Genomic DNA, 18932 nt, shown 5'->3' with positions numbered 1-18932 from the left:
AAATAAAAGGCACTAAAATTGCACTGCCAACCAACCACCATTGGGTAAACAGCCTGCATTAACCACAACATGCCACCACTCTGGAAGATAATGGGAGAATTGTGCGCCAAATAAAATGACTGCAAAATTTTCATCAGTTCACATGAAATCTTTCATTAGAGCACTGGATGGCATCTGCTCATCAAAGTCGGATGATAATATTCTCAGTTTACTGGTTAAAATCATCAACCATAAACAAATCCCAAATCCGAAATCCTTTTCTGTAACTTAACAAATACAGAAACAAATTCAATTCGGATAAACAAGACAGCTTATAGGCGACTAATGACGGCCTCCACCTCGGAAGGGGTATACAGATGGTATGTTGGAGCAACCTTTGCGATATCAACATTATTGGGAGTCACCTGCAAACAGTAAAATAGGTCAATTAAAGTAACCCTATGCAAACTAGATATATGCAAACACTAAAATAGGTCAAAATCCATAAAGCTTCACCTTTTCTTCCATAACTTGCTTAAGAATAGACAGAGCAATTGTCTCAGCTTCTTGAAGAGTCAAGTCCTGAAACCCGTCATCAAATGAAAATACTGATTTATATGGTTGAAAAGGCATGAAGCAGAAAGCATTTCCATAACTTGATTTCACCAGAAAATTGTCAAAAAAGTAAAATGGCTTCGTCCTAGAAGGATGACTTCAATCATGCGTACAAGCAAATTTATCTTAAATATATGGCTAACCACTTCAGCATTTCATGCTCCGTAACTTATAAGGTGACTTGGTAGAATATGTACACAAATAAGAAAACAAATAAGTTATAACAAGCGGAGATACCTTGTTGTATTGCTCTTGCAGAGAGCTGTCTGCACCTTCTGAACCTGACCCAATAGCTTTTGCATTGCATTGCCAAAATGTGCCAGATGGATCAGTATAGTACCTGCATATCAGAAGTTTTCTTTCCTGGGTCAAAGAGACAAGGACATACAAAACCAAGAATTTGGAAGTAAACTTTAGAAAAAAGAAAGAAAGAGTATAACTTATTAATGTTTACATACGATCAACAATACTACATAAAACTACATATCCCTAAGAAACAAAACTATTGTATCATTACAAAGGTCTATAATGTGCCCTCCTGCTTACATCAAGCTAAAAGAAAAAGCATAGGCATCTCAACTTAGAGCCAAACAAAAGAACTGAGCCCGTTTGTATACATAAATGGTAGGAATATAACAAAACATGGAATGGTAATTGTCAAAATGATATCTTACTGCAAAGATCCTTCTTAACTATCTCTTTGGAATTGCATTGACATATATATGCCAAATGCCTCATTAGTGATTCATTTTTAAATAAGCACAGGCTTTCTCTCTATAACGGTAATTCACACACACCATCATATTATACATATCTCACAACAAGAAAAGAAAAAGAAAAAGGAAGTATCACTTACAAGCTGGGCCCATGCTCATCATGACCTGCAATTAGAAGAGATACTCCAAATGGTCGAGACTGCAAACGAGAACATAAAAGACCAATAATATAGCAATTACATATAACATCACAGGGATACTATAGGAACAATACAACAGAGATCTAATATCAGATGCCAAAAGATGCTTCACTCATATTAAAAAGAAAGAACAGTATGTCCCTGGTTCATCTCTATATCAAAGATAAAACAGGCATACTAAAGTGCTTGATTATGAATTGCTACAAAATAAACAGAAAAATCAATAATGAAGAGGGGTATTGGTAAAGTATAAGCACAATTTCACTAATCTTAATATCAAATTTTTCTTCCAAACTAAGCAAATTCAATTATTTGACTATAAACATAAATTTTCATATAAACCAAATAAAATGGTTATTACCATGGACTCTTCATCACCTTCACCAAACCGAAGGGCCAGATCACAAAGAGCTTGTGTTGTAGATTCCACAGTCATTGGCTCACCATAGGAGAACCTATGATTCTGCAAAAATTGGAAGTTAGAATACAAGTATAAAGGTTAGGATATCAATCTGTAAAACCAATGAGAACAGTACTTGAGTTTCAACTCGTGCATGCTCAACAAGTGTACGAGCATCAGCAATCAGTCCACTCATAGCACATCCTATATGGTCATCAATTTCCATAATTTTCTCCACACTGCTGGGTTCCTGAAGGTGAAAAGTATAGAGTATCATTCATCAGTGAAACTGAAAATGTCTAAATTTGAAACATGAACATATTATCCATGGAAACAAGATAGAGCAAGATAAAGAAAAGGTAGAATTTGGAAAAGAAAAATTGATTGACCCAATACAATTTGAAAATGAGATAAAATATGAAACTGTCAGAGGCTTTATTGCTCCTAACTTAAGCATGATTCTTAAACAACAGGATACACCAAAAAGGTGCCATGTGTTCTAGGACAAAAGGCCTCTAACAGCCTTGGCTTAAACTTGTAGCTATAACAGTATTAACTAATAAAAAGAGGTAAGTACAAAGAATTCATATAAAGAGATAATTTGCATACCAGCAAAGGCGAAGTGATACGTTTTTCCACAGCAAGCACAACACCCTCTTTTGTCTTTAACCCAATAGCAGTCGAACCCAACTGTAATTCATCAAAACCCAACTTTCAATATCCAGTAATTATATAGAGAAAATGTGTTAAAACTATAGCTATTTTAGTGTCACTGACACTCTGCTTAATCCTACACTTTATGCAAAATGAGGCATATATTTTTATTTTTATTTTCATTTTTTCAAGAATCTGAAAGAGAGTGAAAGTGGGATATAATAAGGTCGTACCTTGATGGCCTCAATGGCATACTCAACCTGAAACAACCTGCCTTCAGGGGAGAAGGTGTTTACTCCTCTGTCATACTCAGTCCTTCACAACACACATACCCAAAAAATAATCAACAAGGAAAGAAGTTAAAAAAGAATATGTGTATGCATATAATTGAGACATATAATTTACTTAAGAAAACTCCCCAGAAATGAAATTCACCTTGTAAGAAACATCTTGGTTTGATTGGAACTTTGAGATTGATCTGAATCAACACAAATAAACAAGAAACCAAAGAAATGGGTTTCAGTGAATACGGACAGATCTGTCTCTAGCTCGTAAAACAGCGAAAGGACTTTTACCCGAGTACCTTCTATACCGAAAAAGATCGGGAGAAAACAAATACTATGAAACAAAATTGAAATTTCGTGCAACCCAAACAGAACACTGTAAGAAATCTTCAGAGAGAAACTCAGTTCTCTATCAACTTTCAGTGACCATTCAGTAAAGATAGAAAGAACTAATCATGTGTTAATGTAGAGAGAAAGAGAGAGAGTTACCGAATTAGTATGTGATTTGCTTCACTGCGATGAGTGCTCCTTCTGCAGAGAGATGGTGATTTATGATATGCTTTCGTGTTGGAGAAGAAGGGTTTTTCCTTTTTCTTCCTCTCCTTGAAAAAAGAAAAAGAAAAAACCTCTAAACAGAGTCGGGTCGGGTCAACTTTGTTTTGGGCCAAACCCATGCAAAGTTGAATATGAAGCTGAAACTCATAAAGGTCCATTGAAATTTCTCGGCCTAATAATTCGAAAGCCCACCCAACAACATGAACCAAACCAAAACCTTCTTCTCCAACAAGTAAAGCTCAGTCCTTAGACCCCTTTTATGTTCTTTTGCCAAAACTTCCGTCAAATCTCTCTCCGTTTTCAGAAACACAGAAAAAACCTTGAGTCTTTCTCTCTATAGCACGCAATGGGAGACAGTCAGTACTCGTTTTCTCTCACCACTTTCAGGTAACTCTCCCGCTTTATCGTTATTCTTCACATTTCCAGGTTCATCATATATATGTGTGTGTGCGCGCGCGCGTTGGTGTAGAAATTTAGTTGGGTATTTGTACTTTTTGATTTATTTGCGGCATATGCTGAGTAGTCCTTCAGGGAAGCTAGTGCAGATCGAGCACGCTTTGACAGCAGTTGGGTCGGGCCAAACCTCTCTGGGGATCAAAGGTAATGGTCATAGTGCTTTGTCTGCTTTATTTTAAGCTTACCCATTGAGTGATTAGTCCTGCTAGTGTTCTTTGCGCTTGTTCTAAGTGATGCTTATAATCTAATTGATTGGCTGAATCAGTAAGAAAATTATTGAAATATTGGTAGAATCTGGCATCTGGATGAAAAGCTAGGTTTTTTAATTTATTTGAACTATATATTGGATTGAGCTGAAAATTTTAAGATAAATTAGTTCGGGTTATACTTAGACCTAAATGCGTGATCTGATATTTGGATAGAACCTACTCAGAAATTTTCAGATGCAATGTTGAAGTGAGATAATGGTACAATTTGGATAAACTAGATCTTTGATTTGACAATTTTAATGATAAACATTGAAACTTTTGTTATGGACCAAATGTATACAGATATATTTAGAACGAACTACAAAGAAAATATTTGGTGGGAATTTAACCTGATGTGATATGAAAGGAAAATTTAAAAGTTGGGCTGTCTATATCAGACATAGACATGGCTGTCTTTATAATTGTGTGCATGTTTACATGGTTACTGCAGCTGCTAATGGGGTTGTTATTGCAACTGAGAAGAAGCTACCTTCAATCTTGGTTGATGAAGCATCTGTAAGTCCTCTTGACCACTTGTGATGTTTCCTATTTAAATTTCACTAGTTTGATAGTATCTTATATTACAATTTCTATCTGCTTGAGTTAAATGGAGGCTATGTGCCAGAGCCTAGTGGCATAGCTTTGGGAGACTTGGATTTGTAATGAGTCATGATGATATGAGTTTGTATCACTTTTAGCATTAACTAACTTTTGGTACTACAAGATTTAAATGCTTCACACCATATCTATGTTCTGAACAACATTTTTTCTAAATAGGACTGTTTCTCATGTTTATGGAATGATTTGAACAGTTAATTTATCCCCCTTCTAAGATGTTGGTTTCTGATGATATGTATTTTCTTTGGTCAGGTTAAAAAGATACAGAGTTTGACACCAAATATTGGAGTTGTTTACAGGTTTGTTTTTGTGTGATTCCTGTACTGAAGCCCATTATTTTCTTAGTACTGAGTTACTTGTAGACAAATCTATTATTTTGTCTTCATTCAGTGTGCAAGTCTTCTTACCATTACTTTCTCTCCTGCAGTGGTATGGGTCCTGATTTTCGAGTCTTAGTTCGAAAAAGCAGGAAGCAGGCAGAACAATATCACAGATTATATAAGGTATTGAGTTTTTCTTCTCTCCTTATTTGATTATAACTTTGTGAGATGTGATGTGACGAATTTTCATCATTCCTTTGTCAAGTTCTTGCAAACTATAATAATAAGATGTTCTTGTATATTGTGAAGGTCTTAACTTGTATAAAACTATCATGTTTGTAGGAACCAATCCCTGTTACTCAACTTGTGAGGGAAACTGCGGCTGTTATGCAGGAGTTCACTCAATCTGGGTAACTATCACTCTGTCCAAGTTAATATAAAATGTGGTTCCCTTTTTGGACTGAAACAAATACACTAGTTCTTGGCCCATGTTTTGTCACATTGAGACTGTGATCCATATATGAAACCAATGGCCTCTAATCGATGCTTTTTAAATTTACTGAAGTATTTTTCTTCCCTTTTCTTTGTAGTGGTGTAAGGCCTTTTGGGGTATCTCTGCTGGTTGCTGGGTTTGATGACAGTGGTCCCCAACTATACCAGGTATTTCCATTCTCCAATGTTTTATTAAATATTGTTATGGATCATTTCTCTATTTGTTGTTTCTGGTTGCATGAGATGATGCCTTTTAAGGAAAGAACATTAATTTAAACAGAGTTTGGACCAAATTTTTAAAGCATATTTGGCTTCCAACTTGCTTCTGCCCAATATTTGGTTGTGTTAAAGTTTGTTAAACAAAAGTTCTTTTGCACTCTCTGTAATCTTTAACATAGTAAGTTGACCAGTAGTAATCTTGCTTCAGCTTTATTCAAATAATTTCCAGCTCTCCATACAGTAGGTTGCACTCCTGAATTTGGTTGGTGTACTGAAACTCTTTTATCTGCCTGGAAAATTTATACTTCAGTGCTTTGCCTTTAGGAAATGCACATTTTGAAGCTTTTCTCCTAAGAGGACTAGCTGAATTTGAATCCAGTTGAATGGATTGCATCATTTGGCAAATAAATATTTTTTTCGAACTTTTTTTGTTTCTTGAATCATTTCCAGACAACTTCTGTTTGTCCTTAGTTTTTTTAATCATAATTCTATTCTAGTTGGTGGGAGAGAAAAAAATTCCTGTCGGGTGTTAGTAATATTTTAAAATTTGTATTCTGCCCTTTGTTGACAATAATATGAAAGCTAATTATGCAAATATTGATATTTTTAAATTTATTTCTCTGTAGGTTGATCCTTCAGGTTCATATTTCTCGTGGAAAGCCTCTGCAATGGGGAAGAATGTCTCAAATGCAAAAACATTTCTTGAGAAGAGGTATTAAGACATGGTTTTGGACATTTCGTCCATTTTAAACCGACTAAAGTTACATCTCTTCCTTCATGCATTGTATACTCTTTCATAAAAGAATTTAGGTGGGCTTTGGGGCTACTATTACAATTGTTTATTGTTTCTACATATACTATTAAGTGGTCTGTTCTGTGCCTAATCTGAGAATTGCTTATTCTTCCACACATGCTCTCAGTTTGGCTTGCCACAATGTTTTATGTATTTGACATCTCTGCTTTGAGAACCAATAGGTAACCCTGCTAACTATAGAATTATAGATAACAATGGCGTTTTCTCTGGTTCTCATAAACATCATGTAACGTTAAGCCTTTAAGCAATCATGATATATATATGTTCAAATAGAAACTTAACATGATACCCTTTCTTGGATGTCCTTTTCTGTCTTATGATTTCTATAGTTTAGCACTTACATAGTTTGGCATTTCTCAATTATTTATGTTTGATACTTAACGATTCAAATTTCTGTCTCACTTTGTTTATTGTTCTCAAAGGTGAAGTGTATCTTATTATTATTTTTTTAATAATTCAGGTATACTGATGACATGGAGCTTGATGATGCTGTGCACACGGCTATTTTGACTCTGAAGGAGGGGTATATATACATAACCTTTTTATAAATGCATAATATGTAGGAGATTTTTTGAGAATGTGATGGGGGACGAGGTAGAGATGATATGGGATCGTATCCGAGTCTGGGCATCTCTTTGGGCCTCTGTTTCTGTAGAATTTAAGGATATCAGCTTTCAGCTTATCCACCTGGATTGGAAAGCAGTAGTGTTGTAGTGCAGAGCTTTTTCTTTCTGTTTTGTATGATGGCCTCCTTGGCCATCTCGTGTTCTTCGCTCTATCCTATTTGAATAATACTGTTTCTTTTCAAAAAAAAAAAAAAAAAAAAAGAAAGGGGAAGAAACTTGAAAAAGAAAATTGTTTTTGTGCTTCATTATAAAGTATTTGTTACTGCTCGGGCAAATGCTGTGTGGAGTTCACCTTCGGTGAATCAGATTCTTAGTTTGAAGTGTTTTGATACCATTTCTTCATAATTGACAAAATGATTGTTTCAGTGATGCAAGTTTCATCTTGCTTCCTGGCCAGCCAGTCAACAATCCGTTCAGTTAACTTTCAAGTTCTGTATTTCTGTCAGCGGTCTAATTAGTTGCTTCATATTTGATGCAGATTTGAAGGACAAATCTCAGGAAAAAATATTGAGATTGGGATAATTGGCACAGACAAAACATTCAGGCAAGCTCCATCTTTACTTCATACTTTGGCAACAAATCCTTTGCTCATTATAAGTTAATATCAGTTGCTGGCTACCCATCAAAAACATTGTTCATTTTTACTTATGAACGATTGCCCATCCTGCTTTACTTCTAAATAACTGTTATCCTTGCTTGATGAATTTTTGATTTTGAAACTATTCCGGTATTTTGTGGCTGAATTATCTTTTTATGCTCACTTTTCTGCAGAGTGCTAACCCCAGCAGAGATTGAAGATTATTTGGCTGAAGTGGAGTAGTGTGCCTGTTACTGCGGACAATTTGAAAAAACTAAAAATTAATCAATCTAGTTTATGTTGTGAGATGGTTGCATATTCAGCAAAAATGATTTGGTATAGGATACTATGCTGTTAGTCTTTAGGAACCAAATCACAAACTTTTTGGGTTGAAGCAGCATAGTGCCATAATTTCATTTGTATTTGTTTGTAGCCTTACCTTTCTTACAATTCTGAGACTCATTATCAACAGCTTTGAACTTCATTAAGACATTTACAGCGGACCTGAAATTCCTAGACTTGTCATATCTATCAATTCTCCACTGCATGAATTTGAAGTGGAATTTCCAGGATTGGCTTGCCATTAGATGAATGTAATGTAGGCTTCATCAGTTCATTGACATTACCAATAGCTGATAGTTGGGAATGAACTACTTAAAAATGGCCTTGATTTTCAAAAAGCGTATTATGGCAGTCATGTGCTAAACAAAACAATTGAAAGAAGCGCGTTGGAAAATATATCGATAATTTTATTACAGTTGGGACCTTAAGGGCGGACATGATCGAGATTAGAAGGATCTAATTCTAAGCATGTTTTGGCATTTTTAAACTTCCCCGCATGGCTGGCTCTGGCTGGACCTTAAGGAGGACTCAGAAATTACATGTCATTGGCTACAATGTTTGCCATCTCTTCTGTTCCTATTCCACCTCAAACAGAAAATCTACTGCCTGCAAGAGACTTGAAAGTTACTGGGCATAGAGCTCAAGTGAAAGTTACTTGGACCCTTTTCAATCTCATTCCGTTAAAAGTCACAAGGCTGGGTGGATGTGGATAAAAGAGTTTCTTCCAGGGCTCTCTATTTGTGATCTTCCACAGTATCCGTCTTTTCATATCATATTTAAGAAGACTCGTCCCTCCCCGATGCAACATAAGTAGACCTAATTCAGCTATGACAGGCTGAATTTTATTCTTCAAACTTCGATTGTCCTTTAAAAATTTCGAGGGAACTCTGATCAAGTTTTTACTCCATTTGCACTCCTTGAAGTCTTCCAACACCAATGCATTAAGGACTACACCTGTTCTATCACCAACAGCCAGACGTTGGTACCAGCGGAAAACACAAACTTTTTTCAATTCTCCAAACACTCCCTGGGGCCAACGTCTGGCTGTTGGTGATATAATAGGGGATGTTTTTGTTGTATGTAGAAGTATTTTGAGATAGGGTAAAATTTTCATTGAATCTCTTTGAATAACATTGGTATTTATAAGGATCCAATTCCTTTCCTAAATTACCGTTTTATTATTATTATTATTTGCAATAGGGTAAAATTTTCATTGAATCTGGGTGGGTAAATAAGAATGAAAAGACAAAGAAAATGTGTTGTCCATATAAAAGGTGTGAGATATTTTGAAATTTATCTGTTTTGTCCTCACCCGTCCTGCATGTTATCAACACTATCTTCTTTCTTGCAAACTGAAAGCTCACAAAAATACCAAACTGGAAGCTCCTCCTCCACCTCCAACCATTCATGTAAGCTCCTTCTCTCTTCATTCATTGTCTGACTGTATCTTACATTTTTCAGTTTAGTTTGTGCATCAATGTCCATCCTTTTTCACTAATGGAAATTTCATTTGGTAACTAAATAGGTTGATTGTTGAATGTGCCATCAGTTATATTTTCATAGGGCCAAGAGTCTGTAGTAAGAGTAATTTCAGATGGAAAACCAAGAGTTCCAATGGTGGTGGAGCTGTCGAGAAGAGCAAGTGTGATGGCCTATATATTGACAAACGTGGAAAATTCAGAAGCTTTAACAACAAGAAAATGTCTAGGAAACGATGTAAACAGAACATTGTACTCATTTTGTTGTCTTAGCTATGATGTTATTGCATACACATGTTCAAAAGTGCAGACCATCTTCTTTGTCTAGGTGGTTCTCTAAGGGGGCGAGGATGGAAATATGGATCCGGGTTTGTTGATGGAGTTTTCCCAGTGATGAGCCCCACTGGTCAGCAGATTCTGGACCTTGTACAGAAGGAAGTTGATAAAAGCAGTATTTGGGAAATTCTCGATACACTTCCAGCCTCTCATACCGTATGGGACGATATCATTAATGTCGCTGTTCAACTTCGTCTCAATAAACAGTGGGGCTCCATTATCTTGGTGAGAAATTAGTATTCCCCATCATGTTGAATTTGATTACTATCTAATATTGCACTTGCAATTTGTCATATTTAGAATGATCAAAAGTTTGTGATATTTTGATAAACTTGATATTTCTGAGTGGAATGTTGAAATCATCTGTCCAGATATGTGAGTGGATATTGTACAAGAGCTCCTTCAAGCCAGATGTCATCTGCTACAATTTGCTGCTAGATGCTTATGGGCAGAAATCGCAACATAAAGCGGCAGAATCAACATATTTAGAACTTCTTGAAGCTCGATGCATCCCCACTGAAGACACTTATGCCCTTCTTCTGAAGGCCTACTGCAAGTCTGGATTGCTAGATAAGGCTGAAGCTGTCTTTGGTGAAATGAGAAAGTATGGTCTTCCTCCAAGTATGTGTCTGTTCCAATTTCTAGCTGCTTATAATGAAGGGAAAAAGTTAATCTAAGGAGCTTGAGAAATCAAATAATGAATACTGTGGATCATTATCATCGTAATCATGTATATAAACGTTCTTTTAGCTTCTAATAACTGCTTCTGCCTTGAAATACTTTTCAATGTTGCTTGGTAAATCTTGTTTGAATCTCAAAATTCAAAAACCTTGGCCCCAGCTTGTTAGTTTATCAGATATGACTGATTGCATTTCCTTCAAACTAAGTACAATGTGAATTCATGCAGAAAGATCCCTAATTTTACTCAGGTGCAATCGTGTTCGATGCTTATATTAATGGGTTAATAAAAGGAGGAAACCCTCAAAAAGCACTAGAGATCTTTCAGAGGATGAAAAGAGATCAATGCCAACCATCTACTGACACATATACGACATTAATCAATTTATATGGAAAGGTGAGCCGTATTGCATTTTAGTACTTTCGGCAAGCTTCAAGTCCACTGCTTTTCTAATGATCGTCTGCTGGTATAGTTCACTGCTTCAGATTACTAACAAGCAAATGTTCTATTTCTTGCTAGCTTATTAAACAATACAACAAAATTTTCCTCAAAATTTAAGATCTGTGCAGGAAAGAAAATCCTACATGGCTTTAAAGCTGTTTCACGAAATGAGAAGTCAGAAATGTAAACCCAACATATGCACGTATACTGCTTTGGTAAATGCATTTGCTAGGGAAGGACTTTGTGAGAAAGCAGAAGAAATATTTGAGCAGATGCAAGAAGCAGGACACGAGCCTGACGTTTATGCTTATAATGCACTTATGGAAGCTTACAGGTTAATATCTACTGACTTTGGTGGTTTAATGTTCCACGAATATGCAATCATTTCAGAATATATTACTATACCTCCTTGATAAATAACTTCAAACAATATGTCCAAGTTGTTTCAATATACACCCAAACTTCTGTATGATTTTTCTCCCTACAGTCGTGCAGGGTTTCCTTATGGGGCTGCAGAAATTTTCTCTCTCATGCAGCACATGGGATGTGAACCCGATAGAGCTTCATATAATATCATGGTAGATGCATATGGGAGGGCTGGTCTTCATGAAGGTAAATATTAACATTCAGACTTAAGGCACCTTTGTGATTGCAAATGAAACTGTTATGGATAAGTCTGTTCTGTTCAGTGCTATTATGTTCTTATGATAGAAATAACTTTATCATCATTGTCTTCTATTATATTTCTCATTCCATGCATAATTCTATAACCACTGCAGCATTCTAAATTCTAACCATCTTCATTTATGTTAACTGTTCTCTGTATGCATTTCAGATGCAGAAGTTGCATTTGAAGAGATGAAGCGTTTAGGAATAACCCCAACAGTGAAATCCCATATGCTGCTTTTATCTGCCTACTCCAAAGCTGGCAATGTAGCAAAATGTGAGGACATTGTGAACCAGATGCAAAAGTCTGGCCTGGAGCTAGACACCTTTGTCATTAACAGTATGTTAAACCTGTATGGCCGGTTAGGTCAGTTAGAAAAGATGGAGGAAGTCTTGACTGCAATGGAAAAAGGACCATATGCAGCTGATATCAGTACATACAACGTCTTGATTAACATATATGGACGGGCAGGGTTTTTCGAGAAGATGGAAGAGCTCTTTCAATCACTTCCGACCAAAAACTTAAAACCTGATGTTGTGACTTGGACTTCTCGTCTTGGAGCATACTCTAAAAAGAAACTATACAAAAGATGCTTGGAAATTTTTGAAGAAATGATTGATGCTGGGTGCTACCCAGATGGTGGAACTGCCAAAGTACTTCTTGGAGCATGTTCAAGTGAAGATCAAACCGAGCAGGTTAGTACTGTTATTAGAACAATGCACAAGGATATCAGGACTGTTTTACCTATCTGATGGATGGATTTTGTTAATATTGATCATAAAGATAGATATTCTATATATATGCAGCAAACGAGTTTCCCCACTTGAATTTATTCAGGACAAATATTCTGGATTACGTTATGGTCATCCGTGTATAGTTATATTAAATTGCAAGAAGTTTGTCATCTTTCTCTTATTAGGAGTTGAAAGGCCGTCTTGCATTATGCCCTTGATTTGCAAGTTGCTAAGTTCTAACAGAGGAGGATCCAAATTTATCTGAAGTATTGGAACTTGTAGTGAAATGATCCAGATTTGCAAGTGAACCCCTCCCTCTTAGGTTCTCTTTCTTTCTCACAAACATCACAAACTGATTCTTCTGATGCCTCATCCTCTACAAATTAATACAGAAGGGAATGGGGATGCAAGTGACTTAAGTGTTTTACCTTCTGTGGTAGGTGAAGGTATTTTAACCCTTTGTTTCAAATGAAAGCTAAAGGTAGGGCTGCTTGTGCTGGATAACAAAGCACAATGGACGTGAAGGCCAACAACTAGGCATATACTACAATGAAACAAAAAGCATCACCACATGCATTTTGAATACAGAAGCCACTGAAGTAGGTTCAGAAGAGTCAGAAGGTGTTTTAGGTGAAGGGGGTGCCCTATCTCTGTAGGTAACCTCAGCACACAACTTGTGAAAGAAAAAAACTACAATGGTTGCAGCTGTAGACAACAGGATCCGATAACGGATGCTCATAACATCCATCTCTTCATCAGGATCATCACAAAGCATTATTCATTAAGGGATGCTCAAGCTTCATCTCTCTACATTACTAAAGGTAGCTCCATGTTTGCAACCACTGGAGGATGAGCACTTTATGATTGTCTATGAAATGTTTGCCTGAGCTTTTACACGTCCACAAGTAAAATGAGATAAGAAGGTACATGAAATAATGTTATTAGATTGTCAATTCCTTAACCAACTTGGAAGTCGATTCGGTCACGACAACGATGATGCAGTCACTGATCATTGTTTTCTTCGACTGAAGCCATCTTCTAACAGCAGAAAGACATTTCACCTGAGAGTATGTAACAAATTTGAACTGCATTTGAAGATAAAATAAGGAATTGATAAATCATTCGACAAAAGAAAATTTCACAGAATGAAGTGGTGAGTTGTAGTCTTTTACAGATGTTTACTAATCAGTACAAGGAATCGTTCTTAATCCCAATGAAGTAACAAAAAAGTGCAACATTGGGGAGGAAGGAAAAGCAAAAAAAATCACAAGTGGCATAAAATGAAAATAGATATATAAATTATGTCCACTTGTGTCATATAGACCATGGTTTTATGGAAGTTCCATTAACATGTGACGTGTCCTTTAAATAATAATTCGACAGAATCACTCTGCCACAGTGACACTCACCAACTTCGGCCTTATTGGGTTTGTTGACAAATTGACACACCACCTCGTATCTTCATATCAAACTTTTTCTTTTTCTTTTTTAAATTTCTAGAAATTTTCTCAAAATATTCGCTCTATATTTTCTATTTATTTCCAATTAGACTAATTAATTATAGGGAAAGTGGAAACAAATAGAAAACCACACCCACCAACCCCACTATATAAAAGAGAAGAGAAGAGAACGAATGTATTTTATATATAAAGAGAGGAACAGAGTGGTAGTGCTGTTGGATTCACAAATGGCTTCAAGGTTGCTGTGGGCTTCAAAGGCTGCTTCCTACCTCAGAATCCAAGTGACCCACCGAGGGTTTGCTTCTGGTAAGCTAATACAAACCTACCGCTTCCCTCTTTTCCTGGATCACTTTTCTTTTATTAATTTGCTTTATGTGTTCCACAATGATCCTCTGGAAAGATGAATACTTTTGAACATGGTTTGTTAGTAATTTTTATATTCAATGCTTAGATTGATAAGAAGTTGATTTTTCTGACATTGGTTTTGGTATTGGTAAAGATGTGGATCTCTTTTCTGGGTTTGTTAAAATGATTGATCTATAACTTTTGCAACTAAAGATCTGATTTTTCCTGACGGGTTGTGCGTCTTTTTGCCAAATGGTTTGATATGATGTGGTTGTGGATTTAATCTTCCAGAGATTAATGGGTTTCTGTGTCTTTTGCAAAATTTGATGTCAGTGAGGTATAATAATCAGCGCATTATGATCGTATAGTTATTGCTCTTTGGCTAGAATTTAGTTTCAGCTGTGAGTGACTGTCCTTAGTTTTTGACAGATACATGTTCAAGGCTTTCATTTTCATTTGTTCTAGTTACAAGGTCGCCTCTAGATAAATATATCTGTGCACTGTGAATGGAAAAAAATGGGATTTCTTGTCTGTCTCTTCTCTTGCAATTAAAACAAGTTCAGAGTGGGTGTCATGTACATGAAGTCTCGATATGGACTTATAATTGTTTAACCAAGCCAAATTATATCTGAGATGGTATAACTTTGGGATTATTATTTACTCAGTGTATTGTAAAGTGTTTTGGCCAGTAATATTATCTGATGAGATATGAACCTAATTCGAAATATTGTTCTGATCGCAAACTCAGAAGGAAGTTGTTATTATTGTATTGATAGATGGTATTATATTATCAGAACTGGTGAATTTTTATTTTGTTACATTCATAGCTTCCTGGTGGTTCATCTTTTACATTTCTATTTACTTGCAGTTGTGAAGGATCTTAAGTATGCCGATTCTCATGAGTGGGTTAAAGTCGATGGAAACTCTGCGACTGTTGGAATAACTGATCATGCTCAAGATCATTTAGGTGATGTTGTTTATGTTGAGTTGCCTGAAGTGGGGGCTGCTGTGAAGCAGGGTGAAGGTTTTGGAGCGGTTGAAAGTGTCAAGGCAACAAGTGATATTTACTCTCCTGTGTCAGGAAAAGTGATTGAAGTCAATGAAGAGCTTGGCAACTCCCCTGGTTTGGTAGGTACCCTTGGCTTATGTTATTTTTAGGATTGTTATGATACTTGCATAAAGACAGGCCAGCTGGGTGTTTTTCTTCGCTTTTTGCCTACTTTTGTCGTTGGTATCCTTATATCTGAATTACAAAGACAGTTCGCTATTTGTCTTTGTTTAACTAAGACTTACTTTATATCAGGCCAAAACAAAGTAGAAAAAAATTGAGAATGGTTATTGCTAATGTCATGAGTTATTTAAAGTTGAAATAATTTTTCAATTATGTAGTCAAAGACATCCTGAAATTAGTTTTGTATTAAATCCGTAGTGGCTTAACGTCCTGTTCATTATTTTTAGTGAAATCCTAAGAATAAGTGCTACAATTTATAAGTTGTCTAGAGTTATGTGCTTAACAGTGAGGCAGTGTTTCCTTCAGTTACATGATGATACCATTACCAACTCAAAATTTTCTAAAGAATTATGGGAAGGTTTTATGTGTGGTAGACTTCCATGTGGCATTTTCTCTTAGACTTGGTTATAGCTGCATATAGATGGAACCTCTATCTCTCTCTCTCTTCAAGTCAGTAATTCCCATCTCATAATTAGTCATAATTTTTTTGGTAGTAGTGGGGTTAGCTGATAAATACTTGTGTGACTGAATTTGAATAGTGTGGAGAACGTATAGTTTTTGTAATTTAAGAGTTGTGGAGATGGTAGCATAAGTGAAACATAATTAAGAACTAACATTTTAGTTATTGTTGATGCCCCATATTTGAAAAGACAACTTGGTAATCTATTGAAAGGCTAAACAAAGGTATCTTGTTTATGGTTAAACACTCATCTCTTCTTTTAATGGTTAAAATGTCATTAAATTATTATGTCAGTTTTAAGCTCAACCACCCCCAATATTTTTGACACAATCAATGTTTGGATAAACTATTAGGTGGGCTTGAATTGAAGTTTGTGGTCCTTTGTGAAATTTGTAACTATCTCTTCAAGCGTTATCCCAAACCATCAAAAGTCTTTCAGCTTTTGGAATTCCTTTCAACTGCTGAAGTTTTGCATAATTTGTTGGATTATGCATCCTCTATGAACATCAATTCATTACAGACACATCAAAGATTCCACACCCCCTTATGTTTTCCCTGTGGTAATGTTTGATCCATTTTTCTGAACTAGGTCAACTCAAGCCCATATGAGGATGGATGGATAATTAAAGTCGAGATAAGTGATAGCGGTGAAGTGAAAAAGTTGATGGACTCAGAAAAGTACACCAAGTTTTGTGAAGAAGAAGATGCACATTGATTGATCCAGGCCAATGGCAGCAGGCACTCCTCACAAAATGGGTTGCTTGTGCATAGAATGTAACAGGGGTAGTCAAAAGTGCAAATTCAGCTTTCCACATTTATTCTGTCTCTTACACCGCCTTTCTTCCTCATGAGGAATCAATTTATTGGGATTGTTGTTTCTATCTGGATAATGAATGATCAGTTTTGTCTTTCACCTGTTTGGTCTGTCCTTTGGATATTGTGGCAGATGTGGGATTTGTTAACTGTTCATTGCTGAGAATGAGATGAAGTGCTACAAGTTGCAGTAGGAATAATTTGAAACATATTTTCTTGAAAGTCAATTGCAATGGGAATACATTTTTTTTAAAAAAATTTGAATCACATTTTTTGTAGCAGTTGTGTTCAACGTCTGAGGCCACAGCTTCAAGGCTTTGACACCACGGTAGGCAAAATCCAGACTGATGAGCTTCAAGGCCTTGACACCACGGTGGGCAAAATCCAGACTGATGATGGCATCATCTTGGTTAAACGACCGGAGGAGAAATAATGGGTTTCCATTCTTCCGGTTGCCAAGTTGAAGGCAGCCATGTCAAGAAGCCCTTCAGCTTCAAGGCGAATATAACATCCCCAATCTGATGTACTGAAGTATATGCAATTTGGTTCACACCCCGGGAATTCTAATGCAGACACACACATGGACTCAACTTCACCCAAAAACAAAGCATCACTGCCAATACTCTCAATCTCCTCAACACATTCTGGTCTATCCCCACAAGCACGTAGCAGTTTGAAAACCTTAAAGCTCATGGTCATCCCAAGATGAAAATGAGAACCTCTAAACCTCCTAATGAGCAAAAGCTCTCCACGGGACGATTCGACAAGGTAAGATCCGAGTCCAAATAGTGGAGCCTGTTCTACCACTTTGTTTATGTAAGGTTCAGTAGTTGCACTGTTGACATTGATAGAAAAAACCGGACCATCATGACTACTAACAACTAGAAACTGGCCTCTATAATAAATTACATCAGAGAATTGGCTCCTAGTATCTGTGGCTATGTGAGTCCAACCATCATCCCCTGACTTTCTTTTTTTCCCTGACTTTTTTTTTTTCCCCGACTTTTTCTTTTTCCCTGACTTTTTCTTTTGTTTTTTGGTTGAAACATCCCTTAACTTAAGATGGGCTATTTTTTCAGAATAATCATAGATTACCAGAGCTTCGCAATCATTTGGAAACAAATAAGGGTCAGCAGACAATACAACCTTCCTAATGTACCTTTCAGGTCTAATAAACAACCGTGGGACTTTAGTGACTGGCGGTAGGCTAATGGCACATCCAGTGAAAGGATTTAAGAGTGTTATTACCGATTTGTCGTCCGCATAAGCCAAGAAACGATGAGACGAACCACAACACCTCCTATTGTAAGGCACATGCAACTCAAAGGTGTAAGTCTTACCTTGTGTGACACTATACAAGCCACGCATTTCGTCGTTGTTGTCTTTGCTGGGTACCATCAGCATAGGAAGCTGCCTGTGGCATGATTCAAGGCGTTTCTTGCTGTTATGTAAAGCTATCGATCTCCAATGCTTGCAAACGGCACTAAACATGATATAGTCCGAGACAGGTATCAACTTCTCTAGTATCGAATCCAGAAGGTCGCTTGGAAGGCATGCCCAGCCTGAAGCTAGAGCTGAGGCCTCTTCCATAGTGTGCTAGATGTGACTTTTTTAGGCCTGGCGTGGGTTGTAGTTCATGGACAATTTATAAGGAATTGGGGGAGGCTTTTCTTAGGCCATGAGCATTGTTGGATTAATTATCCTCGTTGGTTACAAAGTGGAATATTCCCCCATTCCAGCAAAACCTATGAACGACTATGTTTTTTTTCTCCTTGTATGGTTCAATATGGTCAAATTCTTGATGAAAAAGAGTTTTAGAATAAGCCGACTTAGAACATAAAATAAATTATTAACAGTAAATTTTAGTAATGCCCCTATAATTATAGACTTTTATTTTATTTTATAAAGAGCGCCGACTTTGTTTCATTTTGCTCACTGAACTTTTTATTTTGGTTTTAAGGGTCTCTAATCTTTTAAGAAGTGTCAATGTGCCCCCATCCGTCAGGGCTGTTACAATTTTCTGTTAGTTTTGGTCACATGGGTCAAGGTGACATAGTTTTATGGGAAAAATCCAATTCGATGCTGGCATGAACTTCTGTGAATGACTAAAGCAGTACTAATTTGTTCCAAATTGAAGACTGCCATGTCAAAAGGCCCTTGAGCTTCATCATAA

The 18932-nt window shown here is 36.5% G+C and overlaps 5 protein-coding genes across 5 annotated transcripts; 3 read left to right on the top strand and 2 right to left on the bottom strand.

The window, feature by feature from the left end:
• Positions 1-127: 127 nt before the first annotated feature.
• On the bottom strand, positions 128-3466 carry LOC110768624 (proteasome subunit alpha type-5). Its single transcript, XM_021972442.2, has 10 exons — positions 3338-3466; positions 3000-3042; positions 2798-2879; positions 2520-2600; positions 2047-2160; positions 1872-1973; positions 1451-1509; positions 832-934; positions 496-561; positions 128-404 (listed from the first exon to the last, which is right to left on the bottom strand). Exons 2-10 carry the CDS (start codon positions 3011-3013, stop codon positions 312-314), a joined length of 714 nt encoding a protein of 237 aa, XP_021828134.1. The 5' UTR covers positions 3014-3042; positions 3338-3466; the 3' UTR covers positions 128-311.
• A 162-nt stretch (positions 3467-3628) lies between these two features.
• Positions 3629-8283, top strand: LOC110768641 (proteasome subunit alpha type-2-B). The gene is made up of 11 exons (XM_021972463.2): positions 3629-3790; positions 3927-4003; positions 4559-4623; positions 4978-5024; positions 5153-5228; positions 5388-5455; positions 5636-5705; positions 6383-6468; positions 7031-7093; positions 7675-7740; positions 7968-8283. Exons 1-11 carry the CDS (start codon positions 3750-3752, stop codon positions 8014-8016), a joined length of 708 nt encoding a protein of 235 aa, XP_021828155.1. The 5' UTR covers positions 3629-3749; the 3' UTR covers positions 8017-8283.
• A 1138-nt stretch (positions 8284-9421) lies between these two features.
• On the top strand, positions 9422-12629 carry LOC110768532 (Tetratricopeptide repeat (TPR)-like superfamily protein). Its single transcript, XM_021972289.2, is given in 9 exon segments — positions 9422-9473; positions 9476-9524; positions 9641-9831; positions 9922-10154; positions 10301-10550; positions 10859-11004; positions 11178-11383; positions 11537-11661; positions 11885-12629. Coding segments are annotated over 9 exon segments (1821 nt in total). The 5' UTR covers positions 9422-9436; the 3' UTR covers positions 12469-12629.
• A 1405-nt stretch (positions 12630-14034) lies between these two features.
• LOC110768554 (Single hybrid motif superfamily protein) lies at positions 14035-16859 on the top strand. The gene is made up of 3 exons (XM_021972325.2): positions 14035-14216; positions 15124-15383; positions 16536-16859. The coding sequence occupies exons 1-3, from the start codon at positions 14084-14086 to the stop codon at positions 16659-16661; spliced, it is 519 nt and encodes a 172-aa protein (XP_021828017.1). The 5' UTR covers positions 14035-14083; the 3' UTR covers positions 16662-16859.
• Positions 16535-18350, bottom strand: LOC148295223 (putative F-box protein At3g25750). Its single transcript, XM_088252530.1, has one exon. It carries the CDS (start codon positions 18347-18349, stop codon positions 17114-17116), a length of 1236 nt encoding a protein of 411 aa, XP_088108656.1. The 5' UTR covers position 18350; the 3' UTR covers positions 16535-17113.
• Positions 18351-18932: the final 582 nt, after the last annotated feature.

Source organism: Prunus avium, chromosome 4 (assembly GCF_965620075.1).
Source record: "Prunus avium chromosome 4, drPruAviu1.hap1.1, whole genome shotgun sequence".
NCBI classification, from domain to species: Eukaryota; Viridiplantae; Streptophyta; class Magnoliopsida; order Rosales; family Rosaceae; genus Prunus; species Prunus avium.
This window is presented reverse-complemented; position numbering and strand designations above follow the sequence as displayed.

What these genes read in the sequence shown, in the direction of transcription:
- LOC110768624 (XM_021972442.2), bottom strand. An exon ending in ATGCACGAGTTGAAACTCAA is followed by an intron (nt 1,974 to 2,046) that starts GTACTGTTCTCA and finishes CAATTTTTGCAG; the next exon opens with AATCATAGGTTCTCCTATGG. An exon ending in TGCAAGAGCAATACAACAAG is followed by an intron (nt 562 to 831) that starts GTATCTCCGCTT and finishes GACGGGTTTCAG; the next exon opens with GACTTGACTCTTCAAGAAGC.
- LOC110768641 (XM_021972463.2), top strand. Translation starts at nt 3,750, where the DNA reads ATGGGAGACAGTCAGTACTCGTTTTCTCTCACCACTTTCAG. An exon ending in ATTTTGACTCTGAAGGAGGG is followed by an intron (nt 7,094 to 7,674) that starts GTATATATACAT and finishes TATTTGATGCAG; the next exon opens with ATTTGAAGGACAAATCTCAG. An exon ending in GGCACAGACAAAACATTCAG is followed by an intron (nt 7,741 to 7,967) that starts GCAAGCTCCATC and finishes ACTTTTCTGCAG; the next exon opens with AGTGCTAACCCCAGCAGAGA.
- LOC110768554 (XM_021972325.2), top strand. Translation starts at nt 14,084, where the DNA reads ATGTATTTTATATATAAAGAGAGGAACAGAGTGGTAGTGCTGTTGGAT. An exon ending in CCACCGAGGGTTTGCTTCTG is followed by an intron (nt 14,217 to 15,123) that starts GTAAGCTAATAC and finishes ATTTACTTGCAG; the next exon opens with TTGTGAAGGATCTTAAGTAT. An exon ending in TTGGCAACTCCCCTGGTTTG is followed by an intron (nt 15,384 to 16,535) that starts GTAGGTACCCTT and finishes TTTCTGAACTAG; the next exon opens with GTCAACTCAAGCCCATATGA.
- LOC148295223 (XM_088252530.1), bottom strand. Translation starts at nt 18,349, where the DNA reads ATGGAAGAGGCCTCAGCTCTAGCTTCAGGCTGGGCATGCCTTCCAAGC.